The sequence below is a fragment of the Capsicum annuum genome, chromosome 3, assembly GCF_002878395.1.
Source record: "Capsicum annuum cultivar UCD-10X-F1 chromosome 3, UCD10Xv1.1, whole genome shotgun sequence".
Lineage (NCBI taxonomy): Eukaryota > Viridiplantae > Streptophyta > Magnoliopsida > Solanales > Solanaceae > Capsicum > Capsicum annuum.
The window spans coordinates 243612321-243637761 of NC_061113.1; the positions used below are offsets into that span (position 1 = coordinate 243612321).

The 25441-nt window shown below is 34.5% G+C and overlaps 1 protein-coding gene across 2 annotated transcripts; it reads left to right on the forward strand.

Moving 5' to 3' along the window:
- Positions 1–4253: 4253 nt before the first annotated feature.
- On the forward strand, positions 4254–23540 carry LOC107866009 (B3 domain-containing protein Os11g0197600). 2 transcript variants are annotated; one of them, XM_016712191.2, is made up of 6 exons: positions 4254–4404; positions 4595–4714; positions 18292–18381; positions 20879–21509; positions 22030–22160; positions 23027–23540. In XM_016712191.2, exons 2-6 carry the CDS (start codon positions 4637–4639, stop codon positions 23267–23269), a joined length of 1173 nt encoding a protein of 390 aa, XP_016567677.1. In that variant the 5' UTR covers positions 4254–4404; positions 4595–4636; the 3' UTR covers positions 23270–23540. The 2 variants fall into 2 exon arrangements, with proteins under 2 accessions (XP_016567677.1, XP_016567678.1); XM_016712192.2 differs by lacking the exon at positions 18292–18381.
- Positions 23541–25441: the final 1901 nt, after the last annotated feature.

Here is a 25441-nt window from a genome sequence, read left to right on the forward strand (position 1 = left end):
CTAAATATAGATATATATATATATATATATATATATATATATATATAATACAGTGTAATTTTCGATCGAAGAGGCTCTAATCCAAAATTACGAAAAGCACTGTTTCAAAAATGCGGAGTGATCTAATTGTGCCTCCTGGTTCAACTTCAGTCGATAGACAAATGGACGGGTTAGGACTGAAATTGTTGATTTAGAAATTGCATCGGTCATGTTGTGTGAAAATGAAGTGGGCTAAAAAATTGGATTGGATTTTGGTTAGTTCAGTTTAACTGTCGGGTTTAACACGCTTAATTTAAAAAATATTAATATTTAATTTTTATAATTATTAATCTTAATTTAAATTTCAATTCAAGAAAAAATAAAAAATAGATTTTTTGATTTTGAACGGGTAAGTCACCAAATATATACTAATGAAATAGAATATAGTATTGGTGTCTTGAGGAAAATGGACAACATTATCCATGAATTTATTTTTAAAAAAAATTTGGATAGGTGAGGGTAGGGGAGGAAGAGGGTTTGAGGGTAGGAGATGGGATAGAGGGTTGTGTTTGGGATATTTTTTAAAAAAAGTTTAAAAAACACTTTTTTCGTTGGGGGAAGGGGAGATGCACGGTGTGATGAGGGTAGGAGGGTGGAATAAAAAAAAATTAAAAATTTTAGGGTGGGAGTTGGGATTAATTTTTTTCTTTTTGCAAATAACAAAATAACCAAACACAAGAGGGCTATTTATAAAAGCTCTCTATTTTAAATTAAATTATAAAATATATCGAGGTCGTATGTACAAAGATACATGACTCACGTGTATCTGAGGCTGTGTATTCAAAACTGTGTATCTAAGACTGAGATATTAGAATACACATTAATTGGCTAAGAGCGACCAACTCCATCACCCATATGATTCTAACAATCTCCAACTACCAGAAGTACCGCTTAACGTCGTCTTGCTTTTCCACTTCCCTGTCAGTATCACGACGTCGAAAATCATCAATCACCACCCTCGCGGACATATCTGTGTATCTCTATGTATTTGTGTATCTTTATGTATCTCTGGTTGATGGTGCTCGTTAGAGTAGTGGCATCATGGAGTTTGGAGGTTGAGGGAGTGTTTGATCTCCTCGGAGCTTGAAGCTCGTTGTAGTGGTGGTATGGATCGAAAACAATAATAAATTTCAACAGCTCACCATCGACGATCTTAATATTAATTTAGATTTGATCGTTCGCTGGAGTGGAGATAATGTTTAGATGATGGAGAGGTAGATCTCACAAATGCTTGGAGATCAGAGGTGATTGTTGGCCAAAGAAGAGTCAATGCTTGGACGAATGAGAGATAGATCTGGCCGGTACTTCAAGATTGGAGGTGGAGGGTGGTGAAGTGGTGGTTTGGAGTCACCAAAAAAACTGGGGAAATGATGGTTTAGATTTATGTGTATCTTTATGATTTTTGTCGTATGTATATTAGATACATCCGACTTTTGTCTTGTGTATCTAGAAAAATTATTTTGATATGTCTTGTAATTAGGGGTCAAACCTTCTATATTTTTGTTATTTGCGCACTTTTTGTGTGGGGTGGATAGGTTGGTTGGGGTTGGGTGGGGTAAGAAGGGGGTGTGGGATTCAGTGGGGTGAATAATTTTGTGTGTGGTGAGAGATTGTCACTTGTTTTTTTTTTTTTTTTTTTTTTTTTAAGAAAATCATTTTCCCTATTAATGAGTTGAAGTGGAGATTCTTTAAAGTGGGTTGCGGACTTAATGATTGAACTTAATTATAAATATCTTGAGTCTAACTCATAAATATTGCACGTGTCGGGTAGGCCAACGTTGTTTAGGTCTTGTTTGACAACCATAGCCATTTGTTATGGGCTATTAGCGAATCTTCCTTTATGCTTAGCCATGTATAGGGGCTAAATGAATATAGTGGACTTTCATGGTCAAATTCAAAATGATTCTAAAATGGGTTGGTCTTGATATTTTGTCATTCATAACAAAAGTTTTACAAAAGTAATTCTCACAATGGATGGTGTTGACGTTTTGGTCCTGCTTAATAAATTTTACGTATAAGGTAGACATTCGAACTTCTACTCATAAGACAGACATTTTGGATATTCCAAAGACAATGAACTTGTATAATTGATTAAAAAAATTACTCTTTAGGCAAAAATTATGACTTAGGTATGTTGTCTAACAGACATGTGTTCGAACTTCTGCCCACAAGATGTAAGTCATAAAGTAACACATAAGTTAGACAAATAGTGTGAACTGTTTCATGTAAGGCATGAGTTATTTTTTTAAAGTCCCTAAACTTCATTTGTCCTACAGCAAAAAGTCATAGGATACCGCATAGTTAGGTTTAGTGAATAGTATAAGCTATTGTCATGGGGCATAAGTTAGTTTTCTAAAAAGATCTTGGGCTAAGGTTTACCTCAAAGACAAGAGTTATATTAACTCGTAAGACTTAATAATACAATATATGTTACCTATGAGGTGTAAGTTGTTATTTTAATCTCTAAACGATTTTTCATTTAAGATAATCTTTTAAAAATCTCATTAAGTGTGGACAAAAAATTAAGATTAGACAATTTGGGAGATCATAGGCATAATTTCTTCCGTATCATATCATTACAATAATTTTCTTAGATGATGATTGTGCTTGTCTCGCTATAGTTGACTTTGGTCTTCATGGGAGGATAACCTAATTTATTCTTCAGCTCGTAAGGTTGGCTTGTGCGGTTGGTATTGGGCTTTTTATTACATTTGTGGGCGCCAATTCATCCACCCAAGTGAGTTATTTTTGTCTTTAGGCTTGTTGGGAATAAAATCAGGCTAGCACATATTTGTCTGTATCAGTTGAACATAACTTATAAAATAATCATATCTGCACCTCCACAATTTATGTACTATGTTAATATCAGGTGTAGATGAGACACAATAGGGATGAGTTGGATTATTTAGTTGCTAGTTGATACTAAGTTAAGGTGTGTCATATGCACTTTTAAAGTCGGTATGCTCACTTGCCATTTGAGGCCAAGTTTGAGAATATGTTTATGTATTTTGCCTTTGATTAACGCATATTATGTTTTTCGATAAAAAATGATTTTCTTTAACTGACTTAAAGAATTTATGTACAAACTTAAAACAATTTTTTTTTAAATTTCTACGCGTGTTGAGTGGGCCCCATTTTATGACATAGATATTATCACAATCCTATTAATTTTGACTCATGATAGATACTGCTTCCATATATGGACAAATAAAAGGAATAATCAGCTATTTTTGGATAGTGCATTAAAAAGCTCTGCTACTTGAATAAAATTGAAAAACTAACCTAACGAAGGGTTTTGTTGTTACTCTATTTCAACGGTATTAATTTTTCTTCTTGCTTTTGATTTCTAGTACTACATTTTTTCTTTGAGTTTTTGCTGCTCTCGGCCATTAATAGCCATGATTTGCGAAAACTAAGTTATGTTGAAAAATGCTAATAACTAATTTGAATGATGAGCTACCTTAAAATGGAAAGAACGTGGTGCATTACCATTTTGATTAACAATGTTTAATGTTTTTGCTTTGATTGATATAATTATTAGACTTCATAGCTGATTTAAGCGAGACGCTATCCTAGAAATTGAAGGGTCATGGTTATGTTACCTATCTGGGCAAAATGTTACTTCATTAATTAGTACTTTTAAAAATTATACTCATGTCACCCATTAATTATTAGTTCTGTTAGAGAAGAGGAGGAATTAATTTTTTTTTAGGTCTCTTACCATTATTTTTTTAGTTTGTGGTCTTTTTATGAGAGATCTTCATTTTTAGATCTTGATTTATGCACATAAGAAATCTGAAAAAATCATCACTAAATCTGTTTAATTTTTTTTTTTTTATTGAATCTATTGAAAAAAGTTATAAAAAAGGGACCATTGTACGAAGTCTAATTTGGGTATAAACACATTACTAAAGTTTTATTTTTCATATTTCAATTTCTTTCTTTAATTTATTTTTTTAATAGAGAAATGAAAATTAATAAAATAAAGATTTGGTCTTTTTGCAATTAATTTTTTTAATAATTGAAGAAAGGAGAATTAAAGTGTTTTTTCAAAAGCGACAATAATTATTTTCTTTGCACAAATCATGTTCTACGAGGAAATGAGATCTCTTACCCTTTTATAATTTGAATAAAGTTAAATGGCTTTATGTTTAGGTAACTTTTATCTTTTTAAGCTCTTCATAACTCTATATTATATATAAATATTCAAGCAATTGTCTATGTGGAATTTTAATTAACCCCCCTCCCCTTTCACTTTCTAACTTCTTTTGCATCTACAAGTTCTACTTGTTGTGCAGCAGTGAGCATAACGTTCCATTCCACATACAACACTAGACTATATGGGTGTATTCTTGAAAATACAAGGTTAGTTGAGAGAATTTGCAAAAGGGAGATGGACCATCAAATTGAACCTTAATAAAGTTACCTATACAGTGTTGCATGATTTAATTTTTATGTCTTAATATGCCTTGGTCTATCATTTCATTCATTGTATTTATTATTATTACTTTTCTAAACCTAAAACTTTATGTTGATATTTTGATATACTTTGTAGATCCGTTGCTGTGAAGCATACTCAGAGTATCAGTATTAGGAGATGGAAGCATGTCATGATGAAAAGAGGGTTCTTTGTTTCTTTAAAGTATTGATTGAAGCATTGTGCTTTCAAGTTCTGGTAAAGTCTTATTCTTTGTGTATATTTATTTTCTCGACTTAGTTTAAAGTAGTCGTTTTAAATATATGATTTATTCTGATAACCATTAATGCCAGTAATGACAATCAAGTGGAATTGGAGTGATTCTAGGAGCTTAACTTGAGGAAAAACATGGAACTAAAAATCAAAGATATTCGAGATATTTAGGAGAGAGTGTGTTTAGACGAGAAGAGAAATTTATCTATGTTCATGAATGAATCCTTATATGTGTTCATTGGTATTTATAGACTAACATAGCTGAAGCAGTTCAACCTAATGTAACTAACTATTAACTGAATTAATGTAACAATAGTGAACGATGTTAACTGTTTTTGGGAACAGTGTTAACAGAAATTCAAATGTTAATTGCCTAACGAACTTCAAATCTTAACTAACTAATTGTTTAATCAGCTCTTTATCAACTCTTAATTAGCCCCATCTCTTCTTGTCTTGCATCAATACCCCCATTTGATGAGTACCCTTGACCTTAAGGGTTAAAAGTTGGAAATCTATGCTACAATTCAGTGAGAAATTCCCAAACATATGAAGGATGGGTGGATGAGAAATTATATCAGGAACAACATGACACCTTTTAAGCTGGGATACATGGAATGTAGGGTGAGTAAGAACATCAATACATAATAACAACTTGTAATAAGCCATCCCAGTCTTATCAATGATCACATAAGGTCCATAATACATGCTGCTAACTTTAGAAATGGTCTAGGAGCCACAAACACTAGCTCGTAGGGTTGTAACTTTAAATAGACCCAATCTCCAATGTCAAAAGATATATCAAATCTATGTTTGTTGGCCAAATCTCCCATCCTCTGTTGGGTTCTAGCCAAATGAAATTTAAGTAGTTCAATTACAGCCTTCCTAACTGCCAAAGACTTGTCAACCATTTTAGTGTGAGCTTCTCCTACCAAGTAATGGAAGTGTAGGGGTAGTTTTTGACCATAGAGGACCTCATAAGGTGTACACCTCATAGCAGTAAGATGTGTGGTGTTGTGCCACCACTCAGCAAGAGAAAAATATGCAGTCCACTTTATAGATTTATCAGAACAAAAGCACCTCAGATAGGTCTTTAAAGTTTTATTGAACACCTCAGTCTATCCATCAATTTAAGTGATAAGTTGTGGACTTATGCAGCTGGAAACCCTATAGGGAGAAAATTTCTTTCCAAAAGGAGTCTAGAAAAATAGGATCCTTATCAGTAACCATGGTGGAGGGCGTACCATGTAGTTTAAACACATTATCAAGGAAGCATTGTGCTACTTTCTGTGCTGTATAAGGGTATTATAAGCCGATGAAATAGCTTTACTTACTCAGTCTGTCAACCACAACCAATGTAATATTTTTTTCCTTAGATTTGTGCAAGCCCTTAATGAATCTAAGCTTATATTGTTGGTGTAAGCCAGGGTATGCTACAACATCATAATTGTTTCCTTAATAGTAGCATCCATGTCTGAGTGTCCCTCATATGGAGTAGAGTGCCACAAATGAACGAAAGTGCCGTTTAAGCACCTATCAGTACCTATAACCACTACTTGAGTTGAAAGTTGAACCAAGTAAAGTGCTTGTTAGGCTGTATTTGTAGCTTAGTGATTAATAACTAAAGTGTTGCATCAGAAGCCCATGATTGTTGAATCTTGTCATAAAGATCATCATGAAGAGTGAGAAGTGAAATAGCCAATAGCCCATCACCTCGATTTCTAGATAAAGCATCAAAGTTGTGTTGTCAATACCCATCTTGTACTCAATATAAAAATCAAAAGCCATGAGTTTGGTAATGCTCGACACTTGGAAGTTAGTATGGGTGTTTTGATCAAGCAGGTGCTTGAGATCTTTCTGATCAGTCCTTACAATAAAATGATTTCCCAATAAATATGAGACCGTTTAGACTCAACAAATATTGATGCCAACAATTCTCTGTCATACATACACATCACCTGATGTGTAATAGCTAATGTTTTACTGAAATATGCAATGGGATGCCCATGCTGCATCAGACAGCATAACGGTAGTTCCATTTGCACTAGTTTAAACAATAAAAGACTGACAATAATCTGGCATAGCCAACACTGAAGCTATATTCAAGGCTTCTTTAGTCTGTATAAATGCTACAATAGCATCATCATTCCAACCAAAGTTGTCTTTTTTGAGCAACTTATGCAGAGGTTTGTAGATAACTCCATAATCTCTAATAAATCTCCTGTAGTAACCTGCTTAACCAAGGAATCCCCTCAATTATTTGAGTTTTGTAGGCATTGGCCTAGTTTGAACAGTTGATATCTTCTTGGGATTAATAGCAACACCCTCAACGCTGATAAAATGCCCCAAACATTCTATCTCAAATACACCAAAAACGCATATAGAAGCCTTTGCATACAACCTCTCAAATGCTGCACATGAAACTGGAGGTCCTTACTATAAAACATTTTTTTTAAGTCATTACTATAAAACATTATATCACCAAAGAACAAAAAACTGATTTCCCGAGAAGAGCTTTAAAAACATGATTCATAAGACTTTGGAAAGATGAAGGAGCGTTAGTTAGCCAAAAGGCATGACCAAAAACTCATAATGACCTTCATGAGTCTTGAAAGTTGTCTTATGTATGGCTAACTCATCCATTATCAGCCGGTGGTGTTAGGAATTTTGCTCTAATTTTCTTACCAAATTTAAGTTTTTTTTTCCTAGAAGGAAAATAAAAATAATATCATAATTATTTTTACATTTTTCTTTTATGTCATGAAAGATGGGATGACGCATTTTAGAAGAAAGTCTTTCTCTTTATTGATGTCGAACGCTTTCATATTTGACTAACCTCTTTATTGGAGGAGATTTTGGACCTCTATAAATAGAAAATCTATTTTCTCATACACCAACACAGTAGCATCCACAATATAGCCGTTTCGAGAGTTTTGTCTTGGGAAGACTATTATCTCAATAAATTTAATATTTTTTCAATATGTAGGCCAGTTGATTAAAATATATTAATAATATTTTTTTAGTATGTTTTTATTTGCCATCCAATTTATCATCTCTGTGATTTGCAACTATTAACTTTCGCATGACGCACCCTTGATTTGAACCCAACAAGTGGTATCAGAGCCAGGTTCAAAGTTTCAATCGTTGTGAAATGAGATAAAAGATAAGTTTAAAGCAGTTTCAAATCAATATACAACCAATTTGATGATAATGAAAATATATGTCCTAAAAATTATATGTGGAGACGATTGTTAATAATATTTTCAACAATCCTGCTGTTACATATTTAAATATAAAACTCATTTTTAGCCTTGTAAATGACTCTATTTTTAACACGAAAGAGCTCCAATGTTTTTTAACCAAATTGGGCATCATTTTAGAACATGCCAAGCAAAAGATAATGTGAAGAACAAAATTCAGACATGTGCAGAAGGTGGATAAGTGAAGAAAATTAAGCAAAAAATGAGAGATTTGTTAGGGTTTTTGCGCTGATTTCTTTACCAAATTTAAGTTTTGCATTTTCCTAGAAGCAAAATAAAAGTACTACCATAATTAATTTTATTTTTCCTAAAAGGAAAATATAATTTTCTTTCATATTTGACTAATCTCTTTCTTGGATGAAAGATTTTAGACCTCTATAAATAGAAAGACTCCTCTTCTCATAGTAACATCCACAATATAGCCGTTTAGAGAGTTTTGTCTAAGGGAGATTATTCTCCAAAAAAAATTTAATTTTTTGTCAATATTAGTTTTCAATATGTTGGTCAGTTGACCAAAACATATCAATAATATATTTTTTTAGTATGTTTTTATTTGCTATCCAATTGAGTCTTTATAGTTTGCAACTATTAGCTAACCCATGATGCACCCTCAATTTTGTACCCAACAGACGGTATCCAATTGTTAGATCTATCAATTTTAGAGAATATTTCTGCCCCTCCTAGCTCATCTAACAAGTCCTCAATAATTGGAATGGAAAATTTATCGTTAACAATTAGTTGATTAAGGTCTCTATAATCAATGCAAAGCCTCCAATTACCATCCATTTTGCCAACCAATAAAACTGGTGAGGCATTGGGACTGGTACTAGGCTGAATAACATCCTGGTCCAATATCTACTGAACCAACTTCTCAATAGTATCCTTCTTGACACTAGGATACCTATAAGGTCTCTTAATTACAGGTGTAGTAGTCAATTAGTGGAATTCTGTGATCAAAAGGATCTCTGTGTGGAGGTAAAGTAGTAGCCAATTCAAGCATACTATTGTACCCTCTTTTCCATTAAAGGAGCTAAAATAGGTGACACAGTAGTACCTTGTGCAGCCTGGATATTATTACATTGAACTTCTATAGCTAGAGATGGAATGAGTGAGATCATGAAGTATTGATTGTGTTCTTTTGGTTTCTTGAGCAAGGTCTTCGCTCTAGTAGTCCTGAGTTGTGAAGTTGGTGCCCTCGATACATGTTTCCTACCTTGGTGCACAAACCCAATAGTTCTGTCGCTGAAATAAAATAGAATTTTACCTAAGGTGTTAAGCCATTGGACGTCCAAAACTATATCAATATTGCCCAAAGGTAGAAGTAGGAAATCAAGTAGGAAATCAGAAGAGAAGGTAGTGGCCCTGCAGCAACGATTTTGACCCTTTACACACAGAAGTAGTTTGCACCTGATGGGTTATTAAGAGGTGTGAATGGAAAATAAAAAAGTGATGTTTTTATCGGTAAGACACTAAGAGAGAGGATGCAATTTGAATAAGCACCTTTTCGGATTGAATGGTTATGACCTTTCCAATGGGTTATGACTTTCCGAAGAGTTGTACCTTTATGAAGGGATGCACCTTTTTGAACCATTGCTTCTCTTCATGAAGCAACACCTTATGGCTATAAATACTTGAATTTTTCTTTTTCCTTAGGTAAAGATAATTTTTTTTAGAGTTGAAAACATTCTTTTTCTTCTTAAACTCTCTTGTGATCATCAAACTGTTGACTGTGTTTGAAGTTTCAGAAAATTTGAGGTACCGCTATTTTCAGAAAGAGACTCATTTTATCCTAGGGGAAAGATTCCATAACCTCGGGTACTTGAGGAGAATAAATTACTTAAGGACACACCGTGCATTCGGTGGACTTGATTATACACTTTTCTGTTTCATCTTCTTTCTTAAAAAAAAAGTTGATAAACACACTTTATTTGATAGTTCATTTCATCATTTATTTGAACTTGTATTTGAAGGTGTTGAACTTTATCGTAGTTCTTGAAATGAATTTGAAGTTTGTATAGAAAACATACAGATTTTTGTTCCCGTCGGAACAATAGCACCTTCCTTCCATCAGCCACACTAACAGACTGTTCCCCAATAGCAGTAGATTTACGCCCTAACTTCCTTGTTACCTCTTCATCTAAGAAATTGTGGGGGCTACCTGTGTCAATTAGAACCTGCAAAGGTTGCTTGACATGATAACCAATGACCCTAATAGTTTGATATCCAGTTACACCTGTGAAGGCTTGCAAGGAAATAGTCATGCATTCCTCAACTTGACCAAACTTTTCATGCAATTGGAGTTGATCCTGTTCTACTTCCTCATCCATCATCTCAGTCTCCCCTTCAACAAATTCAACGAAAAATTATTGTTTCTTGGTCTTACACTTGTGTCCAGAAACACACTTCTCATCACAAAGGAAGTACAATTCCTTAAGACTTTTTTTTTTCATCCATTTCTTCTGCAGTCAAAAACTTTGTTCCAGAGTTATTGTTCTGGAACCTATTTGGATGGGGTTCAAAGGGTTTCTTGAAGGTTTGAGTAGAAGTTACTTGTTGTTTCTAGAAATTCCGATATCTGGGAAGGGTGGGAGTTGGTAAAAGAGGATTTTGGTACTTTATATTGAATTTTTGTTTAAAATAAATTAAGTAATTTTTTTTTAATGAAAAGATGCCTTATAGTGAAAGGTTATGTCTTTTATGAAAAGAGATGTCTTTTTAGTGAATAGGTATCTTTTAGATGAAGAGGAGTCTATTAGATGAATGGTTGTGTAATTATTTGATTTTCATCACTTCTATATATATCATACCTTTTGAGATTTCAATGTATCTTACAGAAAGTTTAGAGAAACTTTTCACAGTATTACTTTTCTCACAACATTCCTCAAAGAGTTATTAAAAGATCAAGTTTTTGATTTCTTGTTTTCCAATAAGATTATTTTCACTATTTTCTTCGTGCAGAAATCTATAGGCTGGTCATATTTACTAAAACTATTTGCGTTAAATCCCATAGCAATCTCATAGGGAGAGGGAGCAATATCGTTTTTAGGCAAACTTTTCGTGCGTGTTTCAAGCCTCGTAATTTTGTGTTCAATGTTCATATTTTCAAGTCTTCATCTTTGTATTCTTCTTCGTATATTTTTATGTGTTCATGGAACATATTTTCCAACAATCTAAAAACGATATTTAATCTCGAAGAAGATATCATGTGAAAGAAAAGATGAGAAGTGCAAAGTTGTTCTATTTCATTTAAAGAAGATTGCGTCCAGTATTGAAAATTGATGTTGGCTTCCTGAAAATTTGAGGTAGAGTACTTATATAATGGAGGTTATTACATCTGGAATGATATAGAATCGTGAACAATTAAATCTAACTAGAGATGACTGTTACTCTTTTGAATAGTCACGTCCTTTAATGAAAACAAAATTTCTTATTCTTACAAGTAGTGATTTTGTTGTGTTGCTGAAAGTTTCGACCCTTTAAAGACTTTTAAGAGGACATAACTTTTTGGTGAAAGTGTTTGTGAAATGAAACTTATTAAAGTGAGGAAAAAGATGGCATTGTTTATAGTGTTGGTGGCGGAGGCAAAGCAGAAGCTGAGTATGGCCAGGAGAAATGGATAACAAAGCACAACAGGCTAATTACAAGCCACGTGAAAATCAAAAGTTGCTGTTATGAACCAATTGTCCCACATTGAAAAAATAGAGAAATGCTAAGGGGATTATAAGCCAAATAGGTTCTCCCACCTATTAGACTAGTCTTTTGGGTTGAGCTCTTCCATTTAGTTTATAACATTGGTGCTTTCATTGAGAGTCTCACGCATTGGGCCGTGACTCAAAGTGGTGGCCTGGATCCAAGAGGGGTGCCAACCGTGACCAACAAGGATCGATCCACGTATGGGGAGCTGCACGTTGGGCCGTGACTCGGAGTGGTGGCCTGAACCCAAGAGGGGTGTCAGTCGTGACCAACTGGGCATAGTCGTAACCAACGAGGATTGATCCACGCGTGGAGCCACGACTCGAAGTGGTGGCCTGGACCTAAGAGGGGTGCCAGCTGTGACCAACGAGGTCGTTGGTTCTCAAGCTTGTCCCACATTAGAAAAATAGAGAAATGCTAAGGAAATTATAAGCCAAATGGGTTCTTCCACCTATTAGACTAGTCTTTTGGGTTGGGCTTTCCGTTTGATTTCCACTAAAAATTTGAATCATTGTCATTTGTTGGGTTTTGATCTAATGTGAATCATGATATGTTTTATTAACTATTAGAATATTAATTAAGTAGACAGTACTCCGCCAGATGGTGCATAAGTTGAAGTCGGGGGAAAATTCAAGGGAAAGTTAAATTTTGAGATTATGACATTCATCAAGACATGTACAGTGACTATGATTTTGACGTGTTTGGATAAAGTAAAGAGAAGTGACAATAAACGGGTTCTATTCTCTTAATCCTACTTATTTCTATCCCTTGTGATTTTGTGCATTTATTTTCATAAAATGGTAGGGTAGATGATATTTTTATGATGATCTTCAAATGCATGATAATGAAGAATAATATTTTCTTGTGTGATCACTCGTGGATCGTTATTCTTGCATAAAGATCATATGTAGAGTTTAATAAAAATGACATGAAATATTACAAGTGCATGTCTATACCTAAAAGTTGTTATAAGTGAATCTGAGATCTAGAGAACATGAGTTAGTGAATTCAGTTTTCTCTATATGTGAATGAAAAGACGCTTGATATGTTTAAAGTGCGGGGGTGTTTGGCATGTGATTAGAAGTCAATAATAGACTTAGCATTATTTAATATATATATTTTGAAGACTATAAACTTTTTGAGAAAGTTAATATGCCTTTAAATTATAATTTTGATGGATATGTAATGTTGTGTGATGATTTATTGATATGTTGATTGTAAGAAATGATACAAAAGTCGTTCCTGAAACGAGGAGGTTTCATAATTTCAATTTAAAATGAAGAATCTTGGAGAAATTGATACTATGTTGGGTATCAATATTAAACAAAATAGTGGGGGTATGTGTTGAGTTAATCTCATTGAATGAAAAAAGTGCTAACTGAATCTAGTCACTTAAACACAAAAGTGGTCAATACTCTATTAAGTTTTATACTATTATAAAAATATATCGATACAATTTGGTATTGAAAATATGAGAAAAATAAATTAGCCGCATAATGAATATTTACCTTGCGAGGAGATACAAGTTGAGTGGTTGAGGGATTATTAAGAGAAGGGAAAAGGCTCAAATATGCCACTGAACTAACAGAAATGGCTCATTTATGCCATCTGTTAAATGTTGGGCTCATTCATGCCATCGTCGTTACAAAACCGGCCCATCCATGCCATTATTTTTTAACAGATGGTTTTTAAAAACAGCCTTGCCACGTGACAGCTTATTAGAGGGTCATGTTATTTTTTTTTTTTTTTTTTTTGATCCATTAAAAAGAATCCATGCAACTTTTTGATCCATTGAAAATTAGTTTGATCTATGCGTTTAAAATTTGATTAATTTTTCATGAATATATTCTTAAAACATTCTCGTTTGATTCGTCTTTTTATCATTTTTGACATATTAAGATTGTTTTCATATTTTACCTTTAACATTAATTATTTTTTTCTTCAAATTAATTTCAAATACAATAGTAAACATCATTTAATAAATATATTATAATAAAATAGCTATTTTAATTGATGGGCGAGTAACTAAAAGGGAACGGAGAGAGTATTCACTCCACGCTTTTTATCACTTTTTTTTTTTTTGTAAGATTCACGTTAACTAAAGCTTTTGTCATTTTTCAGTTGAAACTAAAGGGATATATAAACATCAAATAATATTATTATATTATTAATAGTTAGCTTCTCATTTTGCCAACTCTACGTATACTATATATGTCGACATGTTGTCGCCTTCCTGTTTTTGCAATGATAAATGATGATTCATAAAGTGTTACGTACAAATGTTGAATGCTGATTAGGGGCGGCTCAACCTTTTAGGAGAAAAGGCGGTCGCCTAAGACCCCAAAATTTGAGGGGCCTATTTTTATTTAGTAATAATAAATTACAAATTTTAAGAAATATATTAAATACTATTTATAGAAAAAAGAAAAATTTTATATAAAAAAATAAAACGCAAGGCCTTCGTTTGATTTTTGCCTTAGACCATAAATTTGCTTGAGTCGCCCCTGATGCTGATGATGTCATTCTATGCTTAATAAAAAAATAAAAAACTAAAAAGTTATTTACATTTGGCTGACAAAATATTTCATGTATGCTAAGACATACTATATGCTTAATTAGAATAGCGTTTGGTTATACATTTTAGTAGTAGATTTAAAAAAAAAAATTCTTTAAATATTTGTTTGATCATGAAAAATTAATCAAATTTTAAAAGTATAGATCAAATCAATTTTTAATGGATCAAAAAATTGGGTGGATTCTTTTTAATGGATAAATTTTATTTTTTTTAAAAGAAAATTATTATTATTTTTTTTAAAAAATAAAAAATAAAATAAAAAATAACGTGGCCCTCTAATAAGCTGCCACGTGGCAAGGCTGTTTTTAAAAACCAGCTGTTAAAAAGTAATGGCATGGATGAGCCAGTTTTATAACGGTGATGGCATAAATGAGCCGAACTTTTAACGGATGACATAAATGAGTCATTTTTGATAGTTCAGTGGCATATTTGAGCCTTTTCCCTTAAGAGAATTCATTGATTTTGCAATATATGAGCTCAGTTTGTGATATCAAGCTACTCTAGCTTGAGCATATATAGAGATTATATAATAAGAAGTAAAACGCATAAGTTCTTGACATGATCGTGTTAGAAAGTTAATTCAAGATGGAATGACTTCTATCACATTGGTGGAGTCAAATGAATTTGACCAATCTATTTACTAAACTTATTAAAAGGAAGTTGTTAAATATATCTTCAAGTATGATTATATAAAAACTCCTTTATTAGGTCCACCAATAATGACAATGTCACGACCCGAGCCGAGGCCCTAGCCATAACGAGCATCCCGAACCATGAAGGCCCGGGCGCTCTTCTAAATCTGGTAATCGTTCACAATATTCATATAATATAAGAAAATTTGCGGAAAACAACACATGACGGAACCATGGTCAATCTCATAACTTGCATAATTTGAAAAGGAAATTCTGAATATTCTAAACATATGACAACCGTCTGCGAAATCTCTAACATTACAATATCCATCATAAATCTGAAACAAATTTGGGAGAGGGCCTCCAGTAGACCATAAAAAAAAAAGAGCAATGAAATCTGAAAATCAGGCCTTCTGGAATAGAAAAGGCTCACCAACTGCAACTTCTGACACACGGATCTACTACTGGATGGGACCGCAGGACTGTGCCTCAGATCCTGAGATATAGGGGGTCAATACATATGTACTAGTACGCAGGACTATCCAAAAATAAAATACTGATAAATGAAGTAAGTGAGAGCATTTCATGAAACAAAACACATCACTATAAACCATTTGAAAATTCATGGGCATAGTAAATAGGTCTTTAGGAACAGTTCTGTAAATCAACTCAACATCTTTGTCTTAGTTCTGAGTTAGGTGGTACACCCTACAAGTCTGATATTTCATGAGATATATGAAATCCGCCATTGACTCTGCGGGTAAGCCCCCAATCCAAGTTTGCCACAAGAGTTGGAGTTTTTGATTCTGATACTCTACAGGGCACTAGGCCAGTGTATAATCCCTCTTGGAAAAAATAATAACCTGTATCGGTAAAACACAGTTTTGGACAATGAGTTATCTGAACTCGTGCCTTCTTCGGATAACCACCTAACATCTCTTAAGCCCATTTTTAACCTTTTCTAAATATGCATCTTTCTGAAATCAATTTCTGAAAAATCTAAATGAAATTTGACTTATGTTCTGTTCTGTTATAGCATTATCTGTTTTGGTATCGTCATACCAACACTTGCAAATCGTAATTCTAAGCCATAAAAATATCATGCTATAGTCTCTTCATTCAAAACATAAAGTTTGGACCACCATATCATCCAAACAGTTCAAGAGAATTCATACTTCAAAATATATGTCAAATTGTGCAAAGAATCTCTCTTTTCAACATTTCAACAAACACGTGGTGGTCATGTATTTTGACAAATCATGCAATTCTTTCATTATATATCTTCAACATTTGTCAACATATAAAACCTCCCTCTCTTCAATCGTAATCAAAACCAAGTCTTATGCAATAGTAAAGACGTTTGTAATATGCTTCTCAATATGGATTTGAACAATTCAAAATATATGAACACAAGGGGGTTTATAACAAGAGAGGGATTATGATTATTTATGCTCTCAATTCAAGTTTCAAACATCAAACCACATGCATACATACATATATATATATATATATATATATATATATATATATATATATATATATATGAACAATAAATGAGTTTTTAAGGGGTAAGGCCTCAAGACCAAAACATTGAAGTCAAGAAGATTTCATAATGAATAATTGTAAACGTAACTTTCAAAACCCCTTTGTAAATTCATGATTCTATAACCTTAATCCTTATTCAAAGTATTTTCAATAAGCCCATGTAGTTTAGGAAAACCCCAATACCTTGAATTACTTAGTTTAAAGAGTAGAACTCGAATCTTGATTTGTTCCTTGGAAAACTTGGACTTAAAGATTGATTCTTGACTTCTTGTTCACGGAGGAACCCTAGTTTGATCTTGTTTTTAAGAGTGAAGAGGGAGTTTTGATGATGTATAACTAATGAGAATAGACTAATAACACTTTAGAGAGTGATTAAATCCATTGGGGAGGTTTTCTGAAGAGGAAAAGTACCAAAACACCCCTTTTAAAGCATCCCTCCTTTGGAACTTCGAATTTTCTCGACGGCTTGGTTGACGAACCGTCAGGAGGGTGAAGGATCGTCACCTTGACCGTCGGGTCATGTACAGTGACTGTACTCACTGTTTAAGGGGTGATGGAAGGCTTGAAGGTCCATCACAGACCTGACGGTCCGTCGGGTTGGCCGTCGCACCCTCGGCAGATTGATATCTCTCTGTAAAATGGGTATAACTTTTTATCTCGATATCTGATTAAGGCAAAAATAGTGGCGTTGGAAAGAGGACTCAAATACCTTTCGTTTGATATATAGTAGGCCCCCTAATTAGTTATATACAAAACTTTATGGTCGATTGAAGTTGACCCAAGTTTAGACGTTCACAAAACTCAATTGATATGAAAGCTTTCAACTCGTCCTAGAGTTAAGGGACCTCTATGATCTCAATTCATGCTCGACTAGATTCCCACACTATATAATTGATTAACACACCAAATTTGTATACGATTTATTGGCTTTTAGAACCTTTACACATAGAAATGACGGTTTACATTCTAGCCCGAAAGTGTGGGGTGTTACAGACAACCCTACCTAGCACTATGAAATGAATAGTTATGGGTTCAAAGGGTAACAACAAGTTATTGATACGTGGATGTTTCAGTACTGAAGTAAAAGATATACTAGTACTGGTTGTCATAAATTTGAGGGTTGAGTTCTAATACTCTTAATGAGGTTCAGTTCATGGAACAAGTGTCTCAAAAATGGCAAAGACATTGGAAGAACTTCACCTATATGAACATAGAAGTAGTGCCGCTTCGATTGGGAGATGGATTTGCTCTCATAAATGTTCATGAACCTTGGATAGCACATGGCCATAAAAATGCTAAGCATGTTGAGTGGAAATCAGGAATGAAATGTTTATGTGTGTAGTGTTACCGATATTATCACAAGGAATAACATGTTCAAAGCTATTATGCTATGTGGAATTTCGATTTCATCTTGTGGCATTGCGCTAAGGTGATGTTCAAATCGAAAGATACATTGATCTATGTGTGAACATGACTTGATCTTTATGTCCTAATTTATATTTAAACAGTGGGGGATTGTTGGATTTTTGTTTAAAATAAATTAAATAATTTTTTTTATGAAAAGATGCCTTTAGTGAAAGGTTGTGTCTTTTATTATAAGAGATGTCTTTTTAGTGAAGAGGTATCTTTTAGATGAAGAGGTGTGTCTGTTAGATGAATGATTGTGTCCTTTCAGTATTTGATTTTCATCACTTCTATATATATCATACCTCTTGAGATTTCAATGTATCTTACAAAAAGTTTAGAGAAACTTTTCACAGTATTACTTTTCTTACAACATTCCCCAAAGAGTTATTAAAAGATCAAGTTTTTGATTTCTTATTTTCCAATAGGATTATCTTCACTATTTGCTTGGTGCAGAAATCTATAGGCTTGTCATATCCACTAAAACTAGTTGCGTTAAATCCCATAGCAATCTCGCAGAGGAGAGGGAGCAAATATCATTTTTACGTAAGTGTTTCGTGCTTTTTTCAAGCCTCATAATTTTGTGTTCAATGTTCATATTGTCAAGTCTTCATCTTTGTATTCTTCTTCGTATATTTTTATGTATTCATGGAACATATTTTCCAACACTTTATCCAGTAGGTTTAATGCCCCAAGATTGAGCTTGTGCTTCGAGCAGCTCCTCTTGCAGCCTAGCAATCTTATAAGTTTGCATCAAGGTTCTTGGAGCCTGAATTCTAACAGACTTATTCAAAAGGTTTTAATCTTCCCAAGTAACAACTAATAGCATTATCATTTGACAAATTCACACGTTAACATTCCGCCCGGTACTCTCTTACATGCCAGTCTGTTTTACGTTCTTAATAGCCTCCATAGGATCCTCAAACCCCTCCCTAAGCCTTTCATTTAAAGCAAAAATATACTCAGTCGCTGAACTGCATCGAAAAGGGATCCTGGCCTTCAAATATGATATATGCCATGCAATGGCTTCCCCCTCTAAACGGATAGAAGATACCTTTACTCTTTTTCTCAAATGGCATTTCATCCATTGAAAACACTTGCTCTACCTTATACAACCAAGATCGTAAATCAGTACCAGAGAATCGAGGGAAATCCAGTCAAGAATACCTGATAAAAGAGTTGCCATTCCCACAATGAAAATCTCTAGGAATTCTTTGTCTATTCATTCAAGTTATCCCCTTTAACTGAAGATTCAGCTCTTCAATTCTCCCCTTCCCTATCCCTCGCTTTCATTTGACCTAGGGATTGCTTGATTTCAACTAGTTCTTTATCAGTTTGAGCATCCCGATCATTCATGCCAACCATGCTTTCCATTATCTTCTGCAACTGTTCTTGAATCTGAGTGAATTTGCCATCAGCTTCTTCACCTGAACGATCTTGATTCCTATCACGAGCCACCATTGTTAATAGTCCTAGGAGCTATGGTTTTGATGCCAGTAATGACAATCTAGTGGAATTGGAGTATTCCAGGAGCTTAACTTGAGGAAAAAAATGGAACTATAATCAGGGATATCCGAGATATTTAGCTAAGAGAGAGCTCTTAGAAGAGGAGAAATTGATCTATATTCATGAATAAATCCTGATATGTGTAAATTGGTACTTATAGACTAACATAGCTGAAGTAATTCAACCTAATTACCAGCTAACTACTAACTGAATTAATGGAACAGTAATGAACAGTGTTAACTGTTTTCGGGAACAGTGTTAACGAAATTTCAAATGCTAACTGCCTAACAAACTTCAAATCTTAACTAACTAATTGTTTAACCAGCTCTTTGTTAACTCTTAATCAGCTCCATCTCTTCTTGTCTTGCATCAACCATATGTGCAATTAGTTATTATTGTACTTAATTGTCTACTTGTTGATGACATCAGGGACGTGAACTTTTGGGCATATCCATTAGGTTCAAGATTGTACTTCTACATTTTGAACCAGAATCCTAAGATATCCAAGGAACTTCAATCCCAAGTCGCAAATCTTTTCCAAGGAAGATACAACACCTAAGGTCCTACGCTAATCAACAGGCTTAACGAAAACACTTCTTTTTTTGTCCTATAGAAAACCTTCAAACACTTTTAAAAAATAAATATGCATATACATATATATGTACTCAAAAACACTTGAGTTTTGTCCTAAGTGCACGGGTATCATTGCACTCCTTCCCCTTCTTAATAGATCCGATGGACTTACACGCCAAACTTTGTGGTTAGTAATTGACATGACTATGTTAAACATAGTGGTGTCCTGGGTCAACCTTTGTATGGGATCAAATAAATGTAGGAATATATTGATCATGAATTACAATTTCTGAAATAAATAAATGCACAACTCTTAACCAAGTAAATGTTTGTCAAGTGTCATTTTGTTCTTGATGTCCCAAACAAGCAAGTTAATCTTTAATTTCATTTACTTTTATCATCTTGTTTGGCCTCATGATCACTCTCTGTGCTCCAGGTAAATGACTTACTCTAAGAAGGTTGCTACTTACTATAACAAAAAGAGAAATTTTAAAAAGTGGAAGGTCGTTACCTACTATTGATGGTCATTTTACGAAATGGTTGCCCTGTCAGCATAATTTGATCCTCTTCCCATGAGCTTCTCTGGAATATAGGGTAAATTTCACGGATGTCACATGACTATCACTTTTTCTCCCACGAAAGTCACTTAACTGTTATTTCTAACATAAAAATCATTAAACTTTGAGAACACTATCACAAATCACACAACCCGAAGATACTAATTTTCTTCGTATGAACGAAATGTTGTGATTAAGAATCATGTATAAGTTTTGAAGCATCTCAAAGGAATATACTTAACAGTGGCATTGAGGTATTTTATGCTTTGGCATTTGTATTATAAACAATTGTACCATCCAGAACTCCAAGGAGATGGTCGTAAGTTTGTTTCTCATGAAGCTTAGCATTTGAATTATGTATAATCATGTCATATTTCTTAGTCTTAATTTCTGAAACTTCTTTTCAGTATATTCCCTCAACGTTTGCTCGATCAGTTTCCCACCTGACTGATCAGGAGACTTATCTGGAGGACTCAAAGGGAAGGCGATGGAGAGCAAGAGTGTGTAAGCATGATGGTAGACTTGCTATCAAACAGGGATGGCCTGAATTTTCATCAGAACATGGTCTGAAATTGGGCAACTTTGTGGTTTTCCGCTATGTTCCGTCTAGTCAGCCCTTCATTGTTCAAATATTTGGAACAAGCGGTTGTGAAAAGATCAGATTCTGCAGTGACAAAGGAGAAAAAGTAGCAAGGGCTTATTTGGAAGCAACACCCCCCCTGCTTCAAACAACATCTGGTAAAGCAGAGTCTGAAAAGGCCACAGACATTGATGCTGGCACTGGGAAGGGAAAAGCAGCTATATGTGTGGATGAATCATTTGGTATGATTGATAGAGATGCTCAAAATGATCAAGAAGACGGAAGGCTATGTTTGGATTTGACAAGTTTTGAGTTGCCAGCAAGCAAACCTCTTGCACAAGGAACTAGCAGTTGCGACAATGGGAAAGGAAAAAGAAGAGCAAGTACTTCTCCGGAAGAAATTAGGACTTCACCGCTGGGTCCAAAAGATAAGAAATTCAAAGAAGCATCTCAGTTTGGTAGGTTTTCTATCACAACAAAGTGTTAGGATTCTTTTGTTTTTGTTGTGCTGTCTTTAAAATAATATTAGGGCAATGCAGTTGAGGCATTGAGGGCTCAGCTGAAGCTTGGTATTGCTGATGCATGTTGAGCTTGGTCTCTGTATTGAGCTAGCTGGCCCAAATGTTAACAACATACCCATTGTAATCCCACAAGTGGGATTGCATAGGGTTGTGTGTACGCAGACCTTACCAATATTAAGTGTTGATTACTTAAATACAAGAGTAGAATGATATTGTATTGAATGTGATTGATTGTCTTTTCTTACTGGTCTTAGGACTCATTATAATAGTACTCTTTTCTCATGGGTTGTATAACCATCTAGAAATACAAAGAGAAGCAATTGCTATTGGGTATAAAAAGGGAACCACAATTTTGGTCATTCATCCGACTAAAATATCATGCTCTTTGTTCCTTGCTGGGTTGCTTAAATATCGGTCTTATTTCTTCTTTTTTTCTTTTTTTGTCGTTATGTACAAGATTCAGGAGAAGAGTGTGCGAATAATATTGAAGAAGTCATCAATAGTGAGCCTTCTGATTCAGGAGGCGCACCATCTTCCAATGCAGACATAGTTTCATGTTTGGTGAAGGTTGATGGTCGAGATTTTCTGGTAACACCTTGTTTAATATCATTCCTCCTATCATTTTGGTGGATTGCAATATTTACTATTTTATGTAGTCTCTAGAATACTTATCAATACGCGCATGGACACTGCTTTAGTCTGGATTAGAGTTTTAGTTTACATCTGAAGATGCATGCATTTGACATTCTTTTTATCAAATTTTTGCATTTAATAAGATGTTATAGAGAGAATAATATCCTTGCCAGGATAACTTCGGGGTTAAGCACTCTGAAATGTTTTTGAAAATCCATGAGAATAGAAGTGAAGCTTTGGAGTAACTGGTAAAGTTGTTGCCAAGTGACCAGGAGGTCACGGGTTCAAGCCTTGAAAACAGCCCCTTGCGAAATGTAAGGTAAGGCTACGTACAATAGATCCTTGTGGTCGGGCCCTTCCCCTGACCCAGCGCATAGCTGGAGCTTAGTGCGCCGGGCTGCCTTTTTTTCCACAAGGATAGAAGTGAAATGATCATTTCTTTTTAACTCATATGTTGATAAGACAAATATACACGTACAATAAAAAGACTATTGCAATCGCATACGCCGGATTTAGATTAAATTTTGTCTTTTTGAGGTTCTAATTTGTTTAAAATAAGCATCTCAAAATCACGTTGGACACTTTATTAACTTATTAATAATACTTAGATATAGTGTAACTATGTTTCAAGTTGAGCGCTTGCGAAGCAGGACATGCCTATAATGACATTTAAATCTAAAGTGAATGCTTGTACTAGGCTGAATGAGGGCATTTTTTCAGTCATATTGCTTAGAGAATCTACTCTGCTCGACGTTGCAATTAATGGCTTGTACTTGGCTTTGTTTCTCAGTTGAATTTAGACCTCCTTTATGCCTGTGCAGGAATTACCAGAATCCTGGCCGAAACATTTTCTGGAAAGGTCAAAGAAAGGAAGGATGATTATTTTTCTCCGAGGACCAGATAAAAGAAAGTGGACTGCCTTTTATCACAGCAAATCATGTTTTGACGTTTTGACCTATGGATGGAAACAATTTACTGAAATTTATGGCCTGAATCCAGGAGATGACTGTGTTTTTCAACTTGTTAATCGGCCGGGATGTATAGTTGATGTATACAAGATCTGAAGTTCCAAATTAGACTACAAAAGAACTACTTGAAAAGTGCAACTGTCACATTGTGCTTTTCATAAGTTATCATTTCATCATAGCCAAACTTGGGATTTGCGATCCCAGTTAAGGTCGGTTCAGGATCATGAGAACCTATTCAGAAGTTCTCGCAACTCCAATCATAGAATACTGCAATATTTTGGGACTAAATCTTTTTTAGTCTAGTTACATGTTTGTTTAACTTTGTTTCCTGAGGTCCAAATTTCAAGGAAGCATGAATTGCTTGTCAGGGTTCATGTTTTTTTTTCATCTGTAAGTCACATATGCACGGTAACTCTTATCCTATAAAGTGAACAACAGAAACAGAGAGTTTAGATGTTTTTCATCGATAAGGAAAAACAACAATATAACTAAATACCACAAGTTTCAAAAATGCACAAGCACGCTTAAAAGTTCCATCTATCACATTCCCTATTGCGTTGGCACACTAGCAATCAAAGGAGTGAAAAACGGAGACAGCCGAAAATAAAATCCGATAATTATCTTTGTTATTCCTGTCGGCCATCTCTATTAATTCTACAAATGTGCCTCTAGGTGAAAGCTCCTAGAGTTGATGCAACTCTTTTGATACTGCGTCCATGACGTCTTACTTTTTATTTTTAGGGATTAAATTTCTAGGCCTCCACTATTTTTTGCGTAACAGTATTCTAGGAAACACGGTGAATCTTTTTCTTATTACCAGTTGAACCCCAAAGAAAATTCTTCTCATAGGTCTCCAATTTATGGATTATGCTGATAGGAAGCCTGATTAATTGCATGACATGATTTGGAAGACTATTTAAAGCCAAGTTGTGTTGATGAGAGTAGTTCTTCAGCCATGATATAAAAATCTTGTTTCCAACCCATTAGGGAAGTTGTCAATGACAAATTGAAGGTCAGCATTTGTAGGTTTGAAAGTAAAAAGTAGAATCCCAGGTACTTCCCAAAGTTTTTTCCTTCCTGAAAAATAGGCTAGGGCAATTTCATTGTTCTTCTAGTGAGCATATGGTGGAGAAGCAAAACTTTTGATTTAATTAGTATATAGTTGACTTCTTGGCGAGAAATGGCCATGAATTCGTTAGTGTTAGTGCGACAAGTTAGAATATTGTCATCAGCGAAGAGGAGATGTGCTAGCTAACGGCCCAACCAGTAGCAATAAAGGCGAGCACACTAGCAAAGAATTCAGGAAGAGAGTCCTGTAAGACCCACAACAAGGCGAAAAGTTGCAACAAGTTGGTGGTACTTTTAGGACTGAAGGTAGAGATCTGCAATTGATAATTCCAAGATTATTGAAAAGTTTGGGGCACTGCAATTACATAAGACTCCTTAAAGTAAGCCAATAAATACAAAGACAGCAGCAACAACAACAACAAATTCAGTGTATTCCCATTAAGTGGAATCTGAGGAGGGAAAAGTGTACGCAGTCGATTGTTATTCTACCTTCTACGGGTACAAGAATCTGTATACTCGAAACAACAACTTCAACTTTAGTTCAATGTTTAAAAACAAGTGTCACACCCCTGTTTTTCACCTCATCCGACTCCGCTAGGGAGTTGGTTTTAGAGAAAACGGTTTTTCCAATTAAAGTGACGTTTTGAAAGGAGATTATTTTATTTATAGAGTCGCCACTTGGAATTGAGTTTGGATGTTCCAAGTCACCTTATTGAATTCCTATTCAAAAGGAAATGACTCTTAAATTTTTAGTTTTTTTGTCTGCGAACTAGAAATCCGGATAAGGAATTCTGTTGACCGAGAGGAAGGTGTTAGGCACCCCTCGAGTCCCGTGGTTCTAGCAAGGTCGCTTTAATGACTTACGTCTGGCTTAAATTAATCTTTTGGATACATAATATTTGTCAGCCTAAAAGCTACTTACGTTTTAATTTGAATTTATTTTAAATTATTTAAAACTGCATTGATGTGTGGCTTACCGATAGTAGTACTTTTCAGCCTTACCACGAGTTTTGGTACATTTCACATGTCTTTGAGGCATTTATGAATCGTACCCATTTTCGTAGTCTAAATAAGCACCTCAAAGGTTTAAAATCTACCCACCCAATTCAATCGATTTCAAACTGTAGGTCAATTTATTATAACGAATGGTCGGTAGCAGGGCTTTCCAACTTCATCGTTAATTTTCACTTATGTTAAAAC

What these genes read in the sequence shown, in the direction of transcription:
- LOC107866009 (XM_016712191.2), top strand. Translation starts at nt 4,637, where the DNA reads ATGGAAGCATGTCATGATGAAAAGAGGGTTCTTTGTTTCTTTAAAGTA. An exon ending in CAAAGAAGCATCTCAGTTTG is followed by an intron (nt 21,510 to 22,029) that starts GTAGGTTTTCTA and finishes GTTATGTACAAG; the next exon opens with ATTCAGGAGAAGAGTGTGCG. An exon ending in TTGATGGTCGAGATTTTCTG is followed by an intron (nt 22,161 to 23,026) that starts GTAACACCTTGT and finishes ATGCCTGTGCAG; the next exon opens with GAATTACCAGAATCCTGGCC.